We start from the raw sequence: 20,917 nt of genomic DNA, 5'->3' as shown, positions 1-20,917 counted from the left end.
ATCCTTGTATGTTCTACAACAATGTCTGTGGCAGAGACTTTTTCCTAAGTTAAGCACCTTGTTGGCTGCTAGACCTTGTGAGAGAGGGACTATCCAACCTGAGTGAACATCCAGTTGTGAATGGCTATTCTCTGGATGCAGTCAAAGTAAGCAAGTCCTTCAATTTTTGACTTTGACAATAAGAGTACCTGAACTTTCTTCCTAACCCTCTGATCCCAATTTATTGTCTACGTCATTGTCTATGTTTGCAAATAAAATCCCTTTGACCCCTTTCACACCAGGGCGTTTTGCAGGCGCTGTAGCGTTAGAAATAGCGCCTGCAAAATGCCCTAAAGAAGCTGCACCATTGTTTGTAGTGTGAAAGCCCCGAGGGCTTTCACACTACAGCGGTGCGCTGGCAGGACGTTAGAAAAAAGTCCTGCCAGCAGCTTCTTTGGAGCGGTGTGTTTACCGCTCCTCCCCATTGAAATCAATGGGGCAGCGCTGTAATCCGCGCTATTGCGGCATATTGCCAGCGGTTTTAACTCTGTCGCGGCCGCTAGCGGGGGGTAAAAGCGCCCTGCTAGCGGCCAAAATGCGCTGCAAATCCGCTGCAAATCCGGCAGTAAAACGCTGCTAAAAATAGCGGCGTTTTACCGCCCACGCTATCAGCGGTGTGGTGTGAAAGGGGTCTATATGCGGATTCTGTCGGCAGTCTCTCAAGTTACTGGGCCATCTACCACGGGACACTCCTAGATGTGAATTGAGGAAAAGAAGGTAACGGTAAGCCCAATTAAACCAGAAGCTCCTTCGGGGGTTAGCGCTACATTTTTTTTTGGTGACTACAGGACGGGGGGGGCACCACTGCTCCCTGAGTTCTTTGAAACCACAGCAGGGTACACAAGTGTTTCCCTTTCACCCACTCTTGAAGCAGGTGATATATTCTGACTGGGGGCACCAATTGCTCTGTTATATCCTATGGAGGAAAGCTTTACCAAGAATTGGAGCGTACCGGTTGTGGATGCAATGGTTTCCTCCCTGAGCAAGACCTTATCTTGTCCAGCGGATAATTCACAGGTCTTTAAGGATCCTGCGGATAAGAAGCTGGAAGCCTTGCTAAAGGCATCCTTCTCCCTGGCAGGTTCTGCTATTCAACCCACAGTAGCAGCAATTGGGGTCTGTCAAGCCTTGAAGGATCAGGCTAGACGGCCCAATAGACCGGAGGATTCTGTTCACGATGGAGCATATCTGCCTTAGGCTCTTTGCTTTGCTATAGATGCCCTTAAAGACTCCATGCAGCAGATCTCCCACATGGCTCTTTTGTTTGTGCACAGAATTGTATGGCTAAAAAGCTGGTCAGCAGAGCTCCCTTGTAAGAGGATGCTAGCTGGGTTTTGCTTTTCATAGAGAATGTTCAATTGGGGGTGATTTTGATAAGTACATCCAAAAGATATTTGGAGGAAAGAGTTCCCTCTTTTAAAGGTGCCACGCGATAATTCCTCAGGTTTTTCAGGCCCTAGGCAGTTCCGACAGCACCAGGGATCTGCTGCCAAAGGTAAACAGCAGGGCCAGGGCCAAAAGAGGCTGTGGGTCCATAGGTCCGCTAATACTGGTATCAAACCTTCCTTGTGAAGGGATGCCCCCACTCCTGCGGGTGGGGGGGGAGGTTGCTGCAGTTTGCGGGATTGTAGGAAACGCCAATTCAGGACAGGTGGGTCATCTCCACAGTGTCTCAGGGGTACAGGCTGGAATTACACTGTTACCCTCCTCAAAGATTTGCAAAGTCCAGCGTTCCCATGAACCTTTCAAGGAAGGGCTTATTACTCCAAGCACTAGACCATTTAAGGCAGTAGGGGGTAATCATGGAGGTCCCAGTTCCCAAAAGGGGAACAGGGTTTTATTTGAATCTGTTCACGGTTCCAAAGCCAAATGGTGACATAGGACCAATTCTGGATCTAAGAGCACTGAACCATTATCCCTCAGTGCGGCCCTTTCGAATGGAATCAGTCCAATCTGTTGTGACCTCTCTCCAAGGAGGAGATTTTTTGGCATCCATAGACCACAGAGATGCATACCTGCACATGCCAATTTTTCAACCTCATCAAAGGCTTTTGTGCTTTGTCATAGATGAACAACAATTTCAGTTTGTGGCTCTGCCCTTTGAGCTCGCAACCGCACCCCGTGTCTTCACAAAGATCCTAGCACCCGTACTGGGTTCTAAGATATTGATTGCAGGTTACTTAGATGATTTCCTACTCAGGGATCAATCACTGCAAGTTTTGATAGGAAACGTGACCTTTATGATCCAATTCCTGGAACATCTCGGATGGATCATAAATTCTGAGAAATCTGCCCTAAAACCATTTCAAAGTCTGGAATACTTAGGCCTTATTATGGACACAGTCCAGGCAAGAGTGTTCTTGCCTCCAAGAAGGGTCAAGGCCCTAAAGAATCAGGTTTAGCAGGTAAGCCAAAAGAGACACCCATCTGTCCAACTCTGTATGAGTCTTCTGGGAAGAACGGTTTCCTCATTCAAGGCAATTCCGTATGCCCAGTTCCATTCCAGGGCATTCTGTTTGCATGGAGCAGGAAGATGCAGGCTTTGGATTCCTGCATGATCATAACCCTCAAGGCTCAAGGAAGTCTTGCCTAGTGGTTAGTAGACCAGAATCTGTTACAGGGTGGGTCTTTTCTACCTTCCTACTGTCGTAGAAGGTAGTGACCACAGATGCCAGTCTTTCTGGCTGGGGCGCAGTCATGGAAGGTTCCACAGTCCAGGGGAAATGGACTCTGAAAGAGCAGGGATTGCCCATCAATGTGCTAGAGCTGTGGGCAATACGCCTCACGCTGAATTATTGAACATCAATGTTACAGGGTCACCCAATAAGGGTGCAAACTGACAATGCCACGGCTGTGGCCTATGGTAACCATCAGGGTGGCACCAAGAGTCGTTTGGCCCACAAGGAGGTCAGCCATGTGTTATCCTGGGCAGAAAGGCATGTGCCAGTGCTGTCTGCCAACCACATTCCAGGGGTAAAGAACTGTAAAGTGGACTATCTTAGCCAAGAGAAAAAAGGAGAAAGGGGCTATGGACTTTCTAGGGACAATTACAAAAACGCAATTTTTGCCTAAGGTAGTTTCTGAATTTCATTTAACTCAGGACATTGTTCTCCCTTCTTTTTTCTCTCAGCCTGGCTCGCCAGAAGAGAAGCAATTGCACCTTTTTGGATGTGGTGCAGGCAGTCAGAGTCTACCTGGAAAGGTCTGCAGGCATCAGATGTTCCGATGAGTTTTTTGCCAGAAGGCCCAAGAAGGGTCAAAAGGCTTCCAAGGCGTCCATTTCACTTTGGATTTGCCGGTTACTCACTCTGGCCTATGGCTTGAAAGGTAAAGCTCCTCCCTTTGGAGTTAGAGCTCATTCTACCAGTGGAACCTCCTGGGCTTTTCACCATCAGGAGTCCGTGGCGCAGATTTGCAAGGCTGCTACTTGGTCTTCGGTACATACATTCACAAGATTTTATCTGGTGGATGGTAAGGCAGCAGAAGACTCTGCTTTTGGCCATAGTGTCTTGCAGGCTGCTGTATAAATTTGATGGCGTTTTCATACAGTGCGTCTCCCTCCCCTCGAGGCTATTGCTCTGGGATGTCCCAGGCAGTAATGTATATGGCTGCTCTGTGTCTCGTGATGTACGAGAAAGAAAATTAGATTTTTTTCTTCATATTTACCTGTAAAATCCATTTCTTTGAGTACATCACGGGACACAGAGGCCCCTACCCTCTCTTTTTGAGAGTTCATCGTTTGCTACAAAACTGGTGTACTTCCTGTATGTGAGGTGTTATATAGGGGATCGATTCCTGTTTTTGGTTATTCTAAAAGTGTCCATTCACCTATAGGTGGCGCATAACCCATGTTAGGGCTGGGGAAAAAATCTATTTAAATCTTGAATCGAGTTGAAAGGTCAAATCGATTCAAATTTTCAGCAAATCTATTTTTTTTTTTTTCACCAGGACCGGAGCTGACACCGCACCGGTCCTGAGGAGCTGCGGGCAGGAGTTTTTAGGTGAGGCCATTGCCTAAAAACTCCTGCCCGCAGCTCCGCGGGACCGGTGTTGTGTCCATCAAAAAAAAAAAAACTCAATGAATCGAGTGTTTTTTTTTTTTTTTTTTTTTAAATCACAGATTCTTTTTTGGAGAAAATCACCTAGCTCTAACCCATGTAGTAATGTATATGGCTACTCTGTGTCCCGTGCTGTATTCAAAGAAATGGATTTTACAGGTAAGTATGAAGAAAAAAATCAAATTTTTACTGAGACTGATTCAGTGGAAGCACATTCCATTTTAAGAATGCTTGCTCTTTGTGACACCTCTGTTGTGTCAGCTCTGAAGAATGTCCCTCTTTTCTTTTTATTTCAATCCATAAACTGAAGAATGTTTAACTATATTTTTAAATTTTTTCTGAAAAATGCAAAACCCTCTTAGGTACTCATTGCAATGCATATGTCATGTTTTTGTTGCATTTGCTTTTTCTTAGGCTACAAAGCACAGGATCAAAACTCTCATGGTGACAACTATCCTAATATTGGCCTCATTGTTGGGCTTCTTGCTGTTTTTGTTTTTATTGCTCTGCTGCTTGGGCTCATTATTTGGAATAAATTCTCAGGTGAGTGAAATTCTGTGTAGTACATAGACCTAGAGATTGGCTTCTGTCATGTCATGGGGTAGGTTACATGCTTCCCCATAACAGAAAGGGCCAGGTATTGTGATGTAACAGTGATTATATATATATATATATATATATATATATATATATATATATATATATATATAATCACTATTTTAAATGTTTGCATGCCAAAATAATTACCAAACTGGCAAAAACTTTGGGATGTAACCGATCTGTTATTTGGCCCGACAAAGGGCTTGACATCCTGAAAGTGTGGCCAATTTGTTAATTTTTTTATAACTTAAATATATTTTAATTCAGCGTTCCAACCCTCGTTGTTTATAAATTGCTATATATTGAGCTGTTTCATGAGAATATGCTTGCTGGCACTTCAGGCTGGATTCACACCTATGCATTTTTAGTGCTTTTTGCATTTTTCAGATTTGCACTGCAGATCACGTTCCATAGGAAACCATGGTAGATGGACTGTAGTGCAAATCTGCAAAATGCAACAAGCACTAAAACTGCATAGGTGTGAATCCAGCCTTGGAGCAAGTGCTGTTCACCACTTCACCAGGAATTGTTAGGAGCCTTTTCAGAGAATGAGCAAACAGAATTCTAGGATGCAGCAATAGAGGGATCACCAGCAGGAGGAAGGCAGTTCTGATCCCTCTATATGGGCGGTCAGCAACCTGTAGATTGCAGACAGGTGACTTGTAGATAGGGCTGGTGCAAGGATTTTTTTTCCACTCAGGCGAAGGGGCATTTTTCCGCCCCCCCCGCCCACACTGTCTCACATGAGCTCCCTCCCTTCCAGAATAGCAGTGTGTAATGAAGAAGGGGGTTATGCATTTCCTGCTGCCTCTTCACTGGCTACAGGCAGGTGACAGGTGAGACAAGCTAAAACTTCCACGCTGCGCCCAGTAGGAGAGAGGGTACAGTGTTGGGGAATGGAAGACTGGTATTTTAAGCACTTAAATCTCTGAGCTATAAATTTAAACGTTTACATGTTTTAAAACAGTGGTAATCTGCTGTTTTTTTTGTTTTTGTTTTTTTTGCAACCTGCAAGGTAAAGCCAGAATGAGCTAGTATGCATTGCAGACATACTAGCACATGTGAATTTTACCTTAGATCGATGTCCTCCAGCAGCATGCCGTCACTGCTGCCAGTGCTTCCATCTTCACCTAGTCTTCCTTCCGGGTTTGTGGCCATTCCTTCAGAGTGCGTTTGGCGGTGACCTCACCAGCTGCATGTCAGTAAATATCTCCTAAGCAGTGCACATTTAGGAGATATTTACAGTACCTATAGGTAAGTCTTATTATAGGCTTACCTGTAGGTACAAATTATGCATGGGAGTTTACTCCCACTTTAAAAATCAATTTAGGCCTGAAGATTACCCCAGAGCAAAACGGAGTCCGATGGGCAGAAAGCCCATGTGAAAGGACCCTAAAATGTTTAAAACCTTTTATTTTTTTTACATGACTTTATTGCTATTACATAGGGAACCAGTAGCCCCCTATGTGATAGCATATTGGTGACAGGTACTCTTTATGAGCCATTTGGGGTCTATCCTCTCTGGTGCCCTAAGGTGGCTGCCAATACCCATTCTGCTGTACCTGGGTCATGCTGAGCTCAGCTATCTAATAATCAGCCACACTCTGGAACATGTGCAGAAAATAGCCTGGGAAAAGCCGCAACATATACGGACGCTCTTCTCCTGTCTATAGACATTTAGCCCTGGTTCACATTGACACTTCTTTGAAAGTAATACAATTTCAAAGTAGCAGGTCATTGCGTTTTCAGGTCCAACTTGACATCTGTGCCACTTCATGCATCGATGTCTATGCAAGTCACACTTGAAATCACAAAAAATAATGCAGGAATTTTTTTTCAAAAATCGGTGCGGCACCACAAAGTCGCACAGATTTGAAATGTTCCATTGCCAATAATAGGGTGCAATTTGTCATGCCATTTGACAGTTCCAAATCGCATGACAAATTGCACCGGTATGACCGGGGATGTAAAAATAGGAGAAAAATGCTTTTTTTTTAATTTTAACAAATGGTCTACAACTATCCATCTGGGTTTTAACAAGACTATGACTGTCCGCATGTTTCCTGTTCTAACTGTCCCACCCCCCATGTCCCTGCTCTGTTCCCATCTCCATTGCCCTGTCCACCTCTCAACAAGTGTTCTGTTTTGCTGCCATCTCCTTTGCTCTGTTCCCCGTGTACCCTTCTCAGACTGCTCAATGTCCTCTTCTGTCCCCATCTATGTGCCCTTCTCCGTCCCCATCTATGTTTATGTGTGCATCTCACCTACTCTGCCCCCTGACATTTACAGCACTGAGGCTGTATAATAAGACTGTCACACAGGTGGTTAGTAAAGCACTTTGCCTTACTGTAGCACCCACCACTTTTAGGTAGGGGCCATTAGGTAGAGTCTGGTTAAATTGCCAGTGCCTTACTGTTCTTTTGTACAGGCCTGGAGGTTTGGTTTGGGATAAGGTGGAGTTGTAGGTTAGAGGGGGGTGTGACCATCTGTTCATCACCCTGGAAACCCCTCCCCCCTTACTTCTCCAAGTCTCTAAGTATCTGGAAAGGAGGCGGGTCAGGGCCTGAAGAACAGGCAGTGTGTATGGCCCTTGTCCAATCGTTAATTTCTTTGGGCAGGGGCGGGGTCCATACATATACACTGGGGTCACATGTTCCCTTGGGGTGGCGATGGGACCAGCGTTAATCCAGAAAGGCAGCAAAATGTGACCTTAAAGTGGAAGTAAACCCATCGATTTAAACAGTTAAAAAAAAAAGGCATGGCGGGAATGCTAACTGCACATTGGCTGTGCTCTCAGCCAAACTATCAAACCATCCAATGGCTGGTGTCATAACAAATCACATGTGCAGCACCATTGCAGTTGAAGATTAAACAGAGGCAAAGATGGCAGCTTCCGTGGCTGAAAACGATAGGGGAGTTTACTTCCACTTTACACCTCCAGGACTTCCAGCCCTGATCATTAGAGACTCCTGAGCTGGAAAGCCACAGAACTTTGCTGGAAGGCCAGTTCATTAAGGGAAAGTGTCTACTACTCATGCAGCTTAGTCAAGAGGCAACTTATATCTTCTTGCACCATTCAAGTAACCCAACTGCTGAATCAGGAATAAAAGTTGATATTTGAACTGTTGAACATTGTCTGTGCATTACTAGAGCGGGGTGATAGAAGCGGGGGTTAAACCAGCATGTACTGTAATGAACTAACTAGCCGCTCCCAAGGGAGTAGTGCGCTTCATTACCATCCACTGTAGGGATGAGCTCCGGCATGTTTGCACACTCCACGTGCAGAGCCCGCCAGGAAGTCGGCGCAGTGCTGCGCTAATCACAGGCAGTGAGACATTGTCCGATCTCTGCAGCCTCACATCGGGGCAATGTCTCACAGCCTGTGATTAGTGCAGCGATGCGCCAACTTCCTGTCGGCTCTGCACGTGGAGTGTGCAAACACGTCGGAGCTCATCCTTATTCCACTGAGGCTGCAGGATCTCTCAGCTCCATTCCCCATCATGTGTCCGCTGGCCCCTCCCAAGCTTCCATCTCAGCAATTGTCTCCCCGCCAGACTGCTAGGAGCTTCTGCTATCACCCAGATGGGAGAAAATCAATCTTCATAGCGGGGGGCTCTGCAGGGAGAGAAATGCTTGACCTGCTCTCAGCTAGGTAGAGGTCCGTGTGAGCAAGGCTGGTGCCGGCATAAGCACATCTTGAAGGGTCTCTGGTTTTATTGCCCCCTATGGTTTGGCACCCTCAGGTGGCTGCCTTATGCTTGCGCCATCCCTGCTGGTAGATCGCAGTCTGGGCTTGCTGATGCACCATTCCAGAGCATCAAACAGAGTGCAATGCAGAGGGACTACTTGTAAAGTCGGAGCTGTAGTAGGGAGCAAGAGCCAGTTAATCACAGTTGGCTACCAGTAGAAGCCATCCAAGGACATCCATCCAAGGACACAAAGAGAAACCAGGAAATAGTCCATTCTGCGATAAGTAGCATGTGTTTCTGAGTAAAATGTGAAATCTTTGGCCGCAGGGTGAATTATATACCAGAGGTCAGTGAGTTGAAGGTTATGAAATCGGCATTTAAGACAACTGAAGTGGGACATTGAGATGTGGGGTTTACTGGACTGGGTCTCCAAAAAGGGATCTAAGGTCAAGTTTGGGTCAACACCAAGAACAGTCACCTCTTCCTAAAAAGCACTGATGCAGGGTATACACGGTCGAATTTCCAACAAATTTTCTTTTCAAAATCAGAAAATTCGTTTTTTTTGTTATCCGATGGTGCCACCATTGATTTTCGAAATTCGGCCGACCAAGCCTTCAATTTCACCACATGTTGCTACAGAAAATAATTTTCTTGGCCGGGAATCTTCTTTTCTCTCCGTCATCGATTATAAAATCGTCCGTTTTTCAAAAAAATTCCAACATGTCCGATTCCTCAAATTTGATTTCCTTACGAAAATCGGCTGTTGCTGCAGCACACTAATGGTGCGAAATTCATACGAAAATTCTTAGATACAATTTTCGAAAAATTCTTTCGAAATTCGAACCATGTATGGCCGGCATGATTTTGTGTAGCAAATAAACAAACATAGATGCCTAGCCATGGTTGGGTACATACACATTGGATAAAGTAAATTGTTGGTTGTATATTTTGCATTTAAGTATAAGGATTCTACTCTCATCGTTAAGATCCTGTACATCGGAGACTGGGAGAGAGGAGTGTTGACCTATTGCCATCCCCTCTAGATTTGTTGGGAGGGTTATAGCTCATATGCTAAATGAAATAGTATCTAGTAGATATACTAGGAGCAGAGGCCTTAAAGTGATTGTAAACAATCACCTTGTAAAACAACCCATTACGTTTAAAATAGAAATTAAATGCAAAACATTTTTGTATAGATATAAAAAAAACATTATTAATACCCTTTTTTTTATAAGTGATTACATTCCCTATGTTCTCAACTGCATAAGAGATGGGGGGGAGAAGAAGCAGCAGCACATTGAGCATCCCAGTGAATGGCTGTGCAGGGGGGGCATGTCAGGACAAGTCTGATTATTGGATTGGATTATTGGAGGAGAGCATACTGAGTTCCCAGCATAGCTAGAGGACTGACCATGGTGTGTTCTCCTGCTTAGTATGGTAATTTTTTAATAGGAAAGCAGAGGACTGGCAGGAACACTAGGGATTTCACACAGAGGAAGCAATACAAAGAGAACAGGATACTTTATCATACAAGTACATGGTACAGCAGGCTCATATCAGGAATATGAAGTGTTGTGGTAACAAATCTATTAAATTGGGTTTCCTGGAGAAAAATCACTTGTCCACTGGCACTTACCTCATCCGAGGAGCAGTTGGGTTTCGGGCATTCTCCTTGCTTCTGCAGTGCGGCTCCTCCCCTCCTTCTAGGTGTCCAAAAGGATCACCTGTCTTTTCAGCCAATCGGGTGGCGGGAATCAGACCCGCTTCCTGATTGGCCAGGAGGAGGATCAGTGTTGCAAAAGCGAATAATCATTTGCTGTTTAACACACCTGGGTGGGATCAGAGCGCACTCTCTGTGACCCGAGTCCACCCTATTTTGAATCCTATTAGAGCTTATGGCTCTAATCAAGTGCTTAAAAAAAAAACCTGGCCGCTGCAATTCATGTGCCCGGCGTCCTGAAAAAGACACATGAATAGGGGGCGGCTACGGTAGCCATGGATAGATTTGTGCTCTGCCTGAATCTATTCATTGCATATAGGGGGGTGTCCTGGAGAGAGGGGGCGGCACCCGGATGCCCCTAATGGATGGGCCGCCCCTGCTTTTGTCTGTGCATGACGTAAATTACCTGTGATCTCTTTTGGTTAGTGATGGTATTTAGATCGACTTTAACCGAATCCCAAGGTAACAAACATTATTGCAATCACCTTTGCAGCCTTTTGCTTATTTTTCAGGAATTTTGGCTGGTGAAGAGCTTCGGGTAGACTCATATTTACCTATTATGAACAGAATTGTATTGACACTTTGTACATCTGCTTTGAAGGAGACTTTAACTGTAATATCTCTAACAAAGATAAAATGTTTCCTTTTCTTTACAGAACACAGAATGATTGTTGGGATGGATACACTCGCCCTTGCTGATTCAGAAACATAGGAGGCAAATAAAATTCCACTCAAAGATTCCCAATATCCATCAGTTTTAAGACTACTATTTTAGTCTATATAATCAGGAGGTCTTTCTCATATCCATCTGTAATACAGACAATAAATCTGCAGAGTCCCTTTTCTAATGCAGCTGGGATGACCAATGCTGGAGGACCAATGCTGTATTAAAGACCTGAACTCAAAAAGTAAAGGTTTGCTATGATATGGGGGCATTTATAAATTGTGCCCAAGGAGTCAATCAAAAACTTTTGTGCCTACAACCTCATAGTTGCAGATCTGCAGTGTATGATCTGCTGCCCCTCAGGAGATTTGAAGTGAGATTTGGTGATTCAGCTACAAAGGTGCTCACAATTCTCATTGCTGGAGGCTCTGACATGAGGAAGCAAAGCCTCTACCAATATAGTCAGACATCTCCACAAGTGTGATTTTACTATCTGGCCGGGTTCAGTGTTCTGATGATTTTATGGGACTGTTACCTTGAGAGAACTTCACCTAATTAGATTGTAAGATACTATGCCTGGGGACCTTAAAATAGCTATTGATTACTATAGCCCACAAACATAGCTAGCCACTTAAGGCCATTCTACCTCATTAATCTCATTGTACTTGGCCATTTAGTACTCGCTTACTTTCATTTGAGATGGTATCCTAAGCTTGTGAGTCTGTTACAAGCCTACTCAGTTTCTCTCTATGTCCCCATGTTACTGCCTAAATTGAGGCTATAACCCCTGGGCCATTGTCGCTTTAATATATTTGCCTTGGAAAAAATATAATAAGCTCCTGAAGAAGCGTGATAACGCAAAACATGTTGAACTTTCATCATTAACGTTATCTTGCTCCAGCTCTGTTGAGGGAATATACCAGGGTTTGCCATACTCTCACTGACTCTGGTCCAGCGGCCAGAGTTGGATGTGCTACTTACCGTTAGACATGTGCAATTAGTTTCGTATGAATTTGAGAATTTCCCTAAATTCGTACGTTCGGGAGGATCCGAAATATGAATTACTATGTGTCCGAATTTTGTACGAAATACGAACTTTTGTTTACGAATCCGAAGGAGGAAGTCAGCACAGCACAGGGAAGGTGGGAGCCCCTCATCTAACGAAAATTCATATTTCGGATAGGAAATTCTTCAACGGAATTTCGTATTTCGGATAAAAACCAAACTTCCATCAGCATTAACTGTCATATTGAGGTATATTTTTGCCTTTAAATTCATCGTAACGAACGTTCGTACAAGTTAACGAACCTAACGACAATTCGTATTTCGTACGAATTGAAATTGAATTTTGGACACGAAATACGAAGTACAAATTAGTTTTAATGCGAACCATAACAGAACAGAATGAAACAAATTTATTGACGGCGCCCATGTCTAGTTACCGTTTATATGAGTCTACTATTTTATGTATTTTTATAAAATGTATGCAAGTGTATGTATGTTACTAATAAAAAGTTTAATTTTAATACTGGTGCCTGTAAAGTCCATAATTTCTCTCAAATGTACATACTCTACCAATATAGCTGCTTCCACACAGAGACTTATGCCAGCCATAGACGGTTCAAATCTCAGCTGGTTCAGCAGGAACCAGCCCAGATTCCAACCATGTATAGGCAAGCTGAATGTACCCAAGTTGATTGTACTGTCAAATTTTACATACGAATATTGCTAGCAGCTGTTATAGCTGCTAACAATATTCACTGTGTTCTCCTGATGTAGACTCCTTCCCCCGCCCCCCTCAAGAAAAGCATAATAGCTCTGCGGGAGGGATTCTCCTGTCAACATTGTCTGTGTTGATGGGGGAATCAAGCAAGGTTGCAGGAAAGAAATTTTCTCTGTCTATGGCCGGCCTTAGTGCAAAACAAGGCAATGTTGTAGTGATTGGTAGCCCAATGTGATCTAAGCTGCCTAGGCTGGGATCTAAGAAATAGCTGATGTCTAAGCCTGGCAAGAAAAGGGTCACATGTTAGCGGTAAAAAGTGGTGACACATGACAATTACTAATATTGCAGGCCAAGTGGCAGTTTTTTTTTTTAACCACTTCCCGCCTGCCATATAGCAGGATGATGGCCAGAAAGTGGTTGCGTTATCCTGACTGGGTGTCATATGATGTCCAGCAGGATAAGCCACTTGTGCGCCTCCACGGGGTGCACAGCATGGCGATCGGTGCTGTGGTATGTCTATCCGACACACCAGCTCTTTGATCTAGGTAAAGAGCCTCTAACATAAGCTCTTTACCATGTAATCAGCTGTGATTGGCCATGGCCCAGTAGCAATGACCACCAGTGCCCGCCAGTGACGCACCAGTGATGCCCACCTGTATGCCAACCTGTGCCCACCTGTACCAACATCATATGGCAATCAGTGCCTATAAAGGATGCCAATCAGTTCCCATTAGTAATAACAGTCAGTGCCCATCTGTAATGCCTGTCATTGACTCATCAGTGCAGCATACTAGTGCCATTTATCAGTGCTGCCACCACTGCCAATTATTGCCCATCATTGCTGCCCATCAGTGATGCCCATCAGTGCTGCCTCTCAGTGCTGCATATTAGTGCCACCTCATCTGTGCTGGATAAAACATACTTATATTCTAAATTTTATAACAGAAACTAAAACGTTTTTTATTTCACAATTTCAGCATTTTTTTATTTGTAGCGCAAAAAATAAACAAGCCAGTGGTGATCAAATACCCCCAAAAGAAAGCTCTATATGTGGGGGAAACAAAATGAAAAAATTAATTTGGGTACAGTGTCACATGACCACACAATTGTCATTTAAATTGCGAAAGCGCTGAAAACTGAAAATTGGCCTGGGCAGGAAGGGGGTAAAAGTGCCCGGTATTGAAGTGGTTAACAACTGCTGGGATATTTATTTTTTTAATTACAGCTGGGCTTTACCATTATTATTGTACTGCAGGGTTTATATGTATTTATTTTGATAGTTAATGCCATGACTTTTAATAAAGTTAGTTTATCTGCCTCAGTCTATTTTATTTCCTTAGAGATCTTACCCATAAACATCAGCATATAGCACCACATAAAGGTTTTTTTTAGATAAGGAAATGCAATAATTCTTTAGTTTTTCAGCTATTACCATAATAATATCTTCAACTACCCGGTTCAATGTTCCTTCTGATTGATAACTACTGACCAATAGGAGTCTACTTATAAAAAATACATACTTCAAAACTGGGCACTTTTACCCCCTTCCCGTCCAGGCCAATTTTCAGCACTGTTGCACTTTGAAAATTGCGATGTCATGCAACACTGCACATTTTTTGCATTTTAATAATACATTTCTTTTGGTGGTATTTAATCAGCACTGGGTTTTTCTTTTTTGCTAACTAAACAAAAAAATAACAAAAATGTTGGGAAAAAACGATTGTTCTTTGTTTTCTGCTATAAAATTTTGCAAATGAATAATTGTTCTACATAATATTAGGCCAGAATGTATTCTGCTACATTTCTTTGGTGAAAATAACCCAAATCAAAATTTCAGCCACAACTGCCAGGAAAATTGTTTGGGAGGCAAAGAAAAACCCACAAATAACTTCAGGTGAAATACTGGACTCTCTGAAATCATGTGGTGTGGCTGTTTCAAGATGTGCAATAAGGAGGAACTTGAGGAAAGATGGGCTGCATGGTCGAGTCGCCAGAAGAAAACCATTACTATGGTGGATTGTAAGTGGGATACTTTGCGGTATTTGCAAACAGCATAGAGACAAGCCTCAAACCTTCTGGCACAAAGTCATTTGGGGTGTGGAGACCAAAATTTAGCTTTTTGGCCACAACCATAAACACTAAATTTGGAGAGGAGTCCACAAGGCCTATGATGAAAGGTACGGAGGTGGATCGCTGATGTTTTGGGGATGCATGAGCTACAAAGGCACAGGAAATTTGGTCAAAATTGTTGGCTAGATGAATGCAGTACGTTATCAAAAAATACTGGAGGAACATTTGCATTTATCAGCCAGGAAGCTGTGCATGGGACGTACTCGGACATTCCAGCATGACAATGATCCAAAACACAAGGACAAGTTGACCCGTCATTGGCTACAGAAGAATAAATTGAAGGTTCTGGAGTGGTCATCTCAGCCTCCTGGCCTCAATATCATTAAGCCACTCAAGGTTTCAAATGCGCAGTTCTTTCAAGAATTTACAGGAACTGGAGGCTTTTTGCCAAGAGGAATGGGCAGCTTTACCATCTGAGAAGATAAAGAGCCTCATCCACAAATACCACAAAAGACTTCAAGCTGTCATTGATGTTAAAGGGGGCAAAACACGGTATTAAGAACTGGGGTATGTAAACTTTTGATCAAGAGGATTTGGGTAGTTTCTCTTGCCATTATGATTTAAAACAGCCAAACACTAACCACGAGTGAAAGAAATTTTTTTTTGTGTTATCATTCATATTCTCTGAAAAATGGCCAAGAAATCATAAATTCTACCAGGGTATATAAACTTATGAGCACAACTGTATATCTGAAAGTCGATCAATCCCTATGTACTGATGGCCAATCTAATTTCTTGAGGGCCAAAAATGCCAGTACAGTAGAAATAGCACCCAAATTACACCTAAGATTAAGTAGACAGTCCAAGGTATTTAGTAAAAGGCAGGGCAAGTTGTCATTGTTTGTCATAAGGTTTTGAAAAATTAAGAAATAAATATATATTTTTTTTATATACTGTAACCAGTGCAATACAGCGTCATCGTATAATAGGTGTGGTGGCGGTGATCAGGGACACTGACTGGTGACCGTACAAAAAATAATTTTAACATACTTTGACCAGAGCAATATAATGTTACCATAGTAACATTGTACTACTTTGGGGAAGTGATCAGTATAATATTATATATATATATATAATTTTTTTTTTTTTTTTTTTTTTTTTTTTACACATTATGTTTGCATATAGCTGTGCATTACATTGCTACATGTAAGCATTTTACTGAATTAAATCAATGTATTCAGTTTCTTTTGTTGTGATTAGCTGTGATTGGCCCCAGTCTGTACCATGTGATCACACTGGCCAATCACAGCTTCCAACACAATTATATACAATGGCTGGCTTGAAAGGAAGCCATCTATTGTATACTGTCATATGACCAGCTGTGATTGGGTACAGCGGTCACACAGTACCGACAGTGGCAGGTACAGTGATCGATCATTAGCTGTGTCCCGTGGATGTAGCCAGTGACAAATAACGCCCTTGCGCAGTCACCCGCAGCACGATCTGGCTCAACGTCATATGACATCCACCCGGATCGACGAGAGGTTGCCGCCGGTGCCATTCTGCCATACGCCAGATGGGAACTGGGTAATCCAGCAAAACTGCATGAATGTAAAAACAGCCGAGTGATGGCAGAAGAAAGACCAAATGACCAAGTGCCCCATTTTTATATAGAGTACACTGCTCAAAAAAATTAAAGGACTACTTTGAAAACACATTACATTTCATGCTGGATATCTATACCGATATGGCCTGAGTAATGTGCTATGGCCCATACACACGATGCGATTCAAGAAGAGAAAGAGCTTTACTTGCAACTCTCAAGTATTTATTTTTAAAGGGGAAATGGCAAACTTTATTCCAGGCATGTGCTATGTACAGGGTGCAGGTTCGCCAACAAAACCGTGGATTTTTTTTTTTAAGGATGTTGGCTCAAACTTGTCTTGCATACACACGGTCACACAAATGTTGTAAATTCCGAACGTGGGAACGCAGCGAAGTACAATACATATGACAAGCCAATAAAAAAGAAGTTCAATAGCCAGTGTAGGTCCTTCTGCTCGATTCCGAGCATGTGTGAGCCTTTGTGCGACGGACTTGTGTACACACGATCGGACTTTCCAACAAGTGAAGTTGGCAGAAAATTTGAGAACCTGCTTTCAAACATTTGTGGCCGGAAATTGCAACATCAAATGTGCGAAAACTTTCCGACAAAAAGCTCACATTGAACATTTCCCGTCGGAAAGTCCGGCATTACTGTTGACTGAGTTCTACTGCTTTGATCAAGTGGGCATCCCATAATATCCCTATCCCTATCCACGTTTATTCGCCTTAAAATTTTTTTTAAAACAAAGCACTGGACTGTCCTTCTGACTCAAGTGTGCTGTGAAGATGCGGTGTGCCTGGCTATGCAGGGTGGAGGATCACTTTACACTTGCGTCTCCTGGGGGGGGGTGCGTTACAATATCTTAATGAATACATACAGTGCCTTGAAAAAGTCAAATCAGCATTAATATGAGGATTCATATCAACATCTTTTATTTTAAAAATGAATAACTAGTTTGTGGGATTGGAGAGTCTATAGTGCCTTGAAAAAGTATTCATACCCCTTGAAATGTTCCACATTTTGTCATATTACAACCAAAAGTGTAAACATATTTTATTGGGATTTTATGTGAAAGACCAACACAAAGTGGCACATAATTGTGAAGTGGAAAGAAAATGATAAATGGTGTAAATAAATGGACGGCCATGTCTTGGTAGGTTTGCAGTTGTGACATACGCTTTCCATTTCCAGATGATGGATTGAACAGTGCTCGGTGAGATGTTCAAAGATTGGAATATTTTTATATGCCCTAACCCTGTTTTAAACTTCTCCACAATTTTATCCCTGACCTGTCTGGTGTGTTCATTGGCCTTCATGATGCTGTTTGTTCACTAAGGTTCTCTAGCAAACTTCTGCGGGCTTCACAGAACAGCTGTATTTATACTGAGATAAAATTACACACAGGTGGACTCTATTTACGAATTTGGTGACTTCTGAAGGCACTTGGTTCCGCTAGATTTTAGTTAGGGGTATCAGAGAAAAGGGGGCTAAATACAAATGCACACCACACTTTTCAGATATTTATTTGTGAAGAAAAATTATAAATGCTTTTCAAAAATTTTTTACAATCATGTGCCACTTTGTGTTGGTCTATCACATAAAATCCTAATAAAATACATTAACGTTTTTGGTTGTAACATGACAAAATGTGTGAAATTTCAATGGGGTATGAATACTTTTTCAAGGCGCTGTATATACAATAATTTGTTCCTGTTGCATCCAGCTAGAGTTTACCTTAAATGAAACTATCCAACTGTAATGTCAGGTAATCTTTATAAAAATGAGTTACTTATTAGTAAGAATATCTTTAGGTTTTTTTTTTTTTTTTAATAACTGACCTTTACCATTTGTAATCATTTTACTTTTTCTTTGCTTTACATTTGCTGATACTTCATACTTAATTTCCTATTGGACAGAGATAAAACATTTACAGCATACACAGATACCTGCCACTCCTATTTACAGATTTATTGACTTTCTGTGTGCGATTATATTATTCATTTCCTTTAACGTTGAAGTCTTGGGTAGTTTACTTAGAATGCCCCAGCTTATCCCAGCCGGGAGGATGAAGATGACACTCCTCATCCTGCTGATCCTAAGGATGTCACTTGTGAGTTCAGGTGAATATGAAAATCGGTGATATCATTTTTGATACTGAGTTGCCATTAATCGCACTGCATGGTGATAACAATCTCTACGTTTTTCTCAGACAGTCACATTTTACGGTATTATTACATGGGAGTCTCAGCCGCAGGATCTGGTCTTCCTGAATTTTCGGTAGTTGGATACATTGACAATCATCAGATTATCAATTACAACAGTGAGTCCCGTCAGGTTCGTCCTGTGGCTTCATGGATGAGTAAAATCGAACCTGAATTCTGGGAAGTAGAGACCCAGGTTTGTAGAGCCTATGAGTCTATATTCAAACACTTTGTAAGCAGCACAATGGCTCGTCTCAACCAGACTAGAGGTGAGTAGTATTACATTTTACAATCCAGACACATTCTACCTTGTGTTAGATGAAAAATGTATATTCATTGTGAACAAAATCTCTGTTATAAAAGTCAAATTATTTCTATAGGCTTTATTGTATGAATCAGAAGGGCCTCTGATAACAGTCTTTGTAACAGACATGCATTGTTCATTTTGTTCCGAATTAATATTCGGACACATTTTATGTTATTTGGAGAATCGGATATATCCGAATGCCCGAATTACAATATAAACAAATTTTACTGAATGCTCCAAATAACGTAATGAAATCCGTCCGAATTTCGGAAATTCGGACTGAAATTCTAATCAAATTTTACATTTAACTCCAGTTGAATTCTCACTACACATATTGCTGAAATCAAAGACTATTGCTCCATACACACGGTCGGACATTCCGACCACAAAATCCGTCTGATTTTTTTCCAACGGATTTTGGCCAAAACTTGTGTTGCGTACACACGGTCACACAAAGTTGTCAGAAAATCCGATCGTTCGGAACCCGTCGTACGTTTTGTACGTCACCGCGACTACGTAGAGGCCAGTAGCCAATAGCTTTCATCTCCAAATTTTTTCTGAGCATGCGTGCCACTTTGTGCGTCGGAATTCTCTACACATGATTGGAAAAAGTCCGATTGAATTTTGATGTTGGAAAATTTTAGATCCAGCTCTCAAACTTTTTTTTCTTCCAACGGAAAAAGTCAGATAGAGCCCACACACGATTGTATTTTCCGACAACATAATCCGATTGGATCTTTTCCGTCGGAATTTATGACCGTGTGTATGGGGCATAAGTGTTGTCAGAGTACCATTTCGAAATAATGCTGTTTTTGTTAAGCCAAAGGTGATTTAAAGAGTCATTGTAAGCATTTGATGAAGATTTTTCTTTTGTTTGTTCACTTTGCTGCATTCGAATCGAAAACAATATACAATTATAGTTTCGACCAATTTGAAAATGTATTGATTTGATCGCTTAGAATTGGAAAAATCTGTAAATTCGAAGAAAATTCTAAAATTCCGAATACAAATTCAGAAAAAGAATTCCAAAAAACGAATTCCGAAAACTAACTGAAGGAATAAACCGAATTTAACTAAACTAAATAACTAGATTAACAAATCAAAACAAAACAATTTTTTTTCATCATGCACATGTCTACTTTGGAATTTAATTTGTATTAAAGCTTTAAAAGCAGAAGCAAAACTGATAAAACTGTTAATTATTAATTTTATAAAGTATAAGTTAATAATGTTATAAAGTATAAATATATAGCAATTAGTATTTTTGTATGATATGTGGCATTATTTGATTTAACTGCTTGCCGACCATATACGGTACATATAAGGCGGCAAGGTGGCTCTCCTGCACAGGATCACGTACCTAATGTGTGATCCACGTGTCAAGGTAGGAAGTGTGCCCATGTGCCCCCGCCGCCCTGGCTGTGCACCAATTGGCTGCAGCACGTACCAATCGGCCGACTGGTTGCCGGCACCTGACTATCTGCTCTGAACATTACTGAAGGAAGCCCTGTGTAGGTAAACAAACACGGGGCTCTCTTCTGACAGGAGCAATGTGCTGTTTTTTTTTCTTCCTGCAAAGCACATTGCTTAGTAAAAACACCCACACAGTACACAATAACACATGCTGGCCACACATTTAACTCCTTGATCGCCCCTGTTAACACCTTCCCTGCCATTGTCATTAGTACAGTGACAGTGCATATTTTTTTTAGCACTGATCACTGTATTGGTGACACTGGTTTCCAAAAAAGTGTCAGTTAGGTGTAGGGTTGCCACCTTTTCTTCAAACCGAACCTGAACACTTTAGTGGCCTGGGACACATTTGAGTGGTAATGCACTGCGCATAGTGTACCATATTGAACAGTGGGTGTGGCCAAATTGCTCTTGCTGACATCATCGCCCCGCCCCCCAGTTATACCGAACCTGCCCCCAGACAGCCGCTTGCAGCTCCCAGATGGCAACAGATTTGTGTGTAACTATTTTGGTTACTTGGGGAGCCACAGCCTGGTCTAAATAATGTGTCCGGGTTTTAGTCCATCTGAAACCCAGACACGTGATTCAAAACCCAGACTGTCAAGGGGCAACCCTAGTTAGGTGTCCGATTTGTCTGCTGCAATATCACAGTCCCACTATAAGTTGCTGATTGCCGCCATTAGTAGTAAAAATATAATAAAAATTCCGTAAGTATATCCCATTGTTTTTGAACACTATAACTTTATATAAACTTATTGGGATTTCTT

At 42.1% G+C, this 20,917-nt stretch overlaps 1 protein-coding gene and 1 pseudogene across 4 annotated transcripts in view; both read left to right on the top strand.

Moving 5' to 3' along the window:
• LOC143984469 (major histocompatibility complex class I-related protein 1-like) overlaps positions 1 to 12,296 on the top strand; it is a 57,329-nt pseudogene extending 45,033 nt beyond the window's left edge. The window contains exons 5-6 of the transcript XR_013274874.1: positions 4,512 to 4,640; positions 10,763 to 12,296. The product of XR_013274874.1 is annotated as a major histocompatibility complex class I-related protein 1-like (transcript). The remainder of the gene's footprint in view (positions 1 to 4,511; positions 4,641 to 10,762) is intronic.
• A 5,864-nt stretch (positions 12,297 to 18,160) lies between these two features.
• The window catches only part of LOC143984443 (major histocompatibility complex class I-related protein 1-like), a 37,303-nt gene continuing 34,546 nt past the window's right edge, over positions 18,161 to 20,917 (top strand). For all 3 annotated transcript variants that reach the window (XM_077484623.1, XM_077484617.1, XM_077484613.1), the window contains exons 1-2: positions 18,161 to 18,289; positions 18,379 to 18,639. In XM_077484623.1, the coding sequence (XP_077340749.1) occupies positions 18,208 to 18,289; positions 18,379 to 18,639 (343 nt within the window). In that variant the 5' untranslated portion in view covers positions 18,161 to 18,207. The remainder of the gene's footprint in view (positions 18,290 to 18,378; positions 18,640 to 20,917) is intronic.

This window comes from Lithobates pipiens, unplaced genomic scaffold (genome assembly GCF_037356315.1).
Source record: "Lithobates pipiens isolate NorthernLeopardFrog02 unplaced genomic scaffold, aLitPip1_a1.2 Scaffold_1, whole genome shotgun sequence".
In the NCBI taxonomy this organism is placed as follows: domain Eukaryota; kingdom Metazoa; phylum Chordata; class Amphibia; order Anura; family Ranidae; genus Lithobates; species Lithobates pipiens.
The sequence above is the reverse complement of the archived record's forward strand: the minus strand, read 5'-3'. Positions and strand labels throughout refer to the sequence as shown.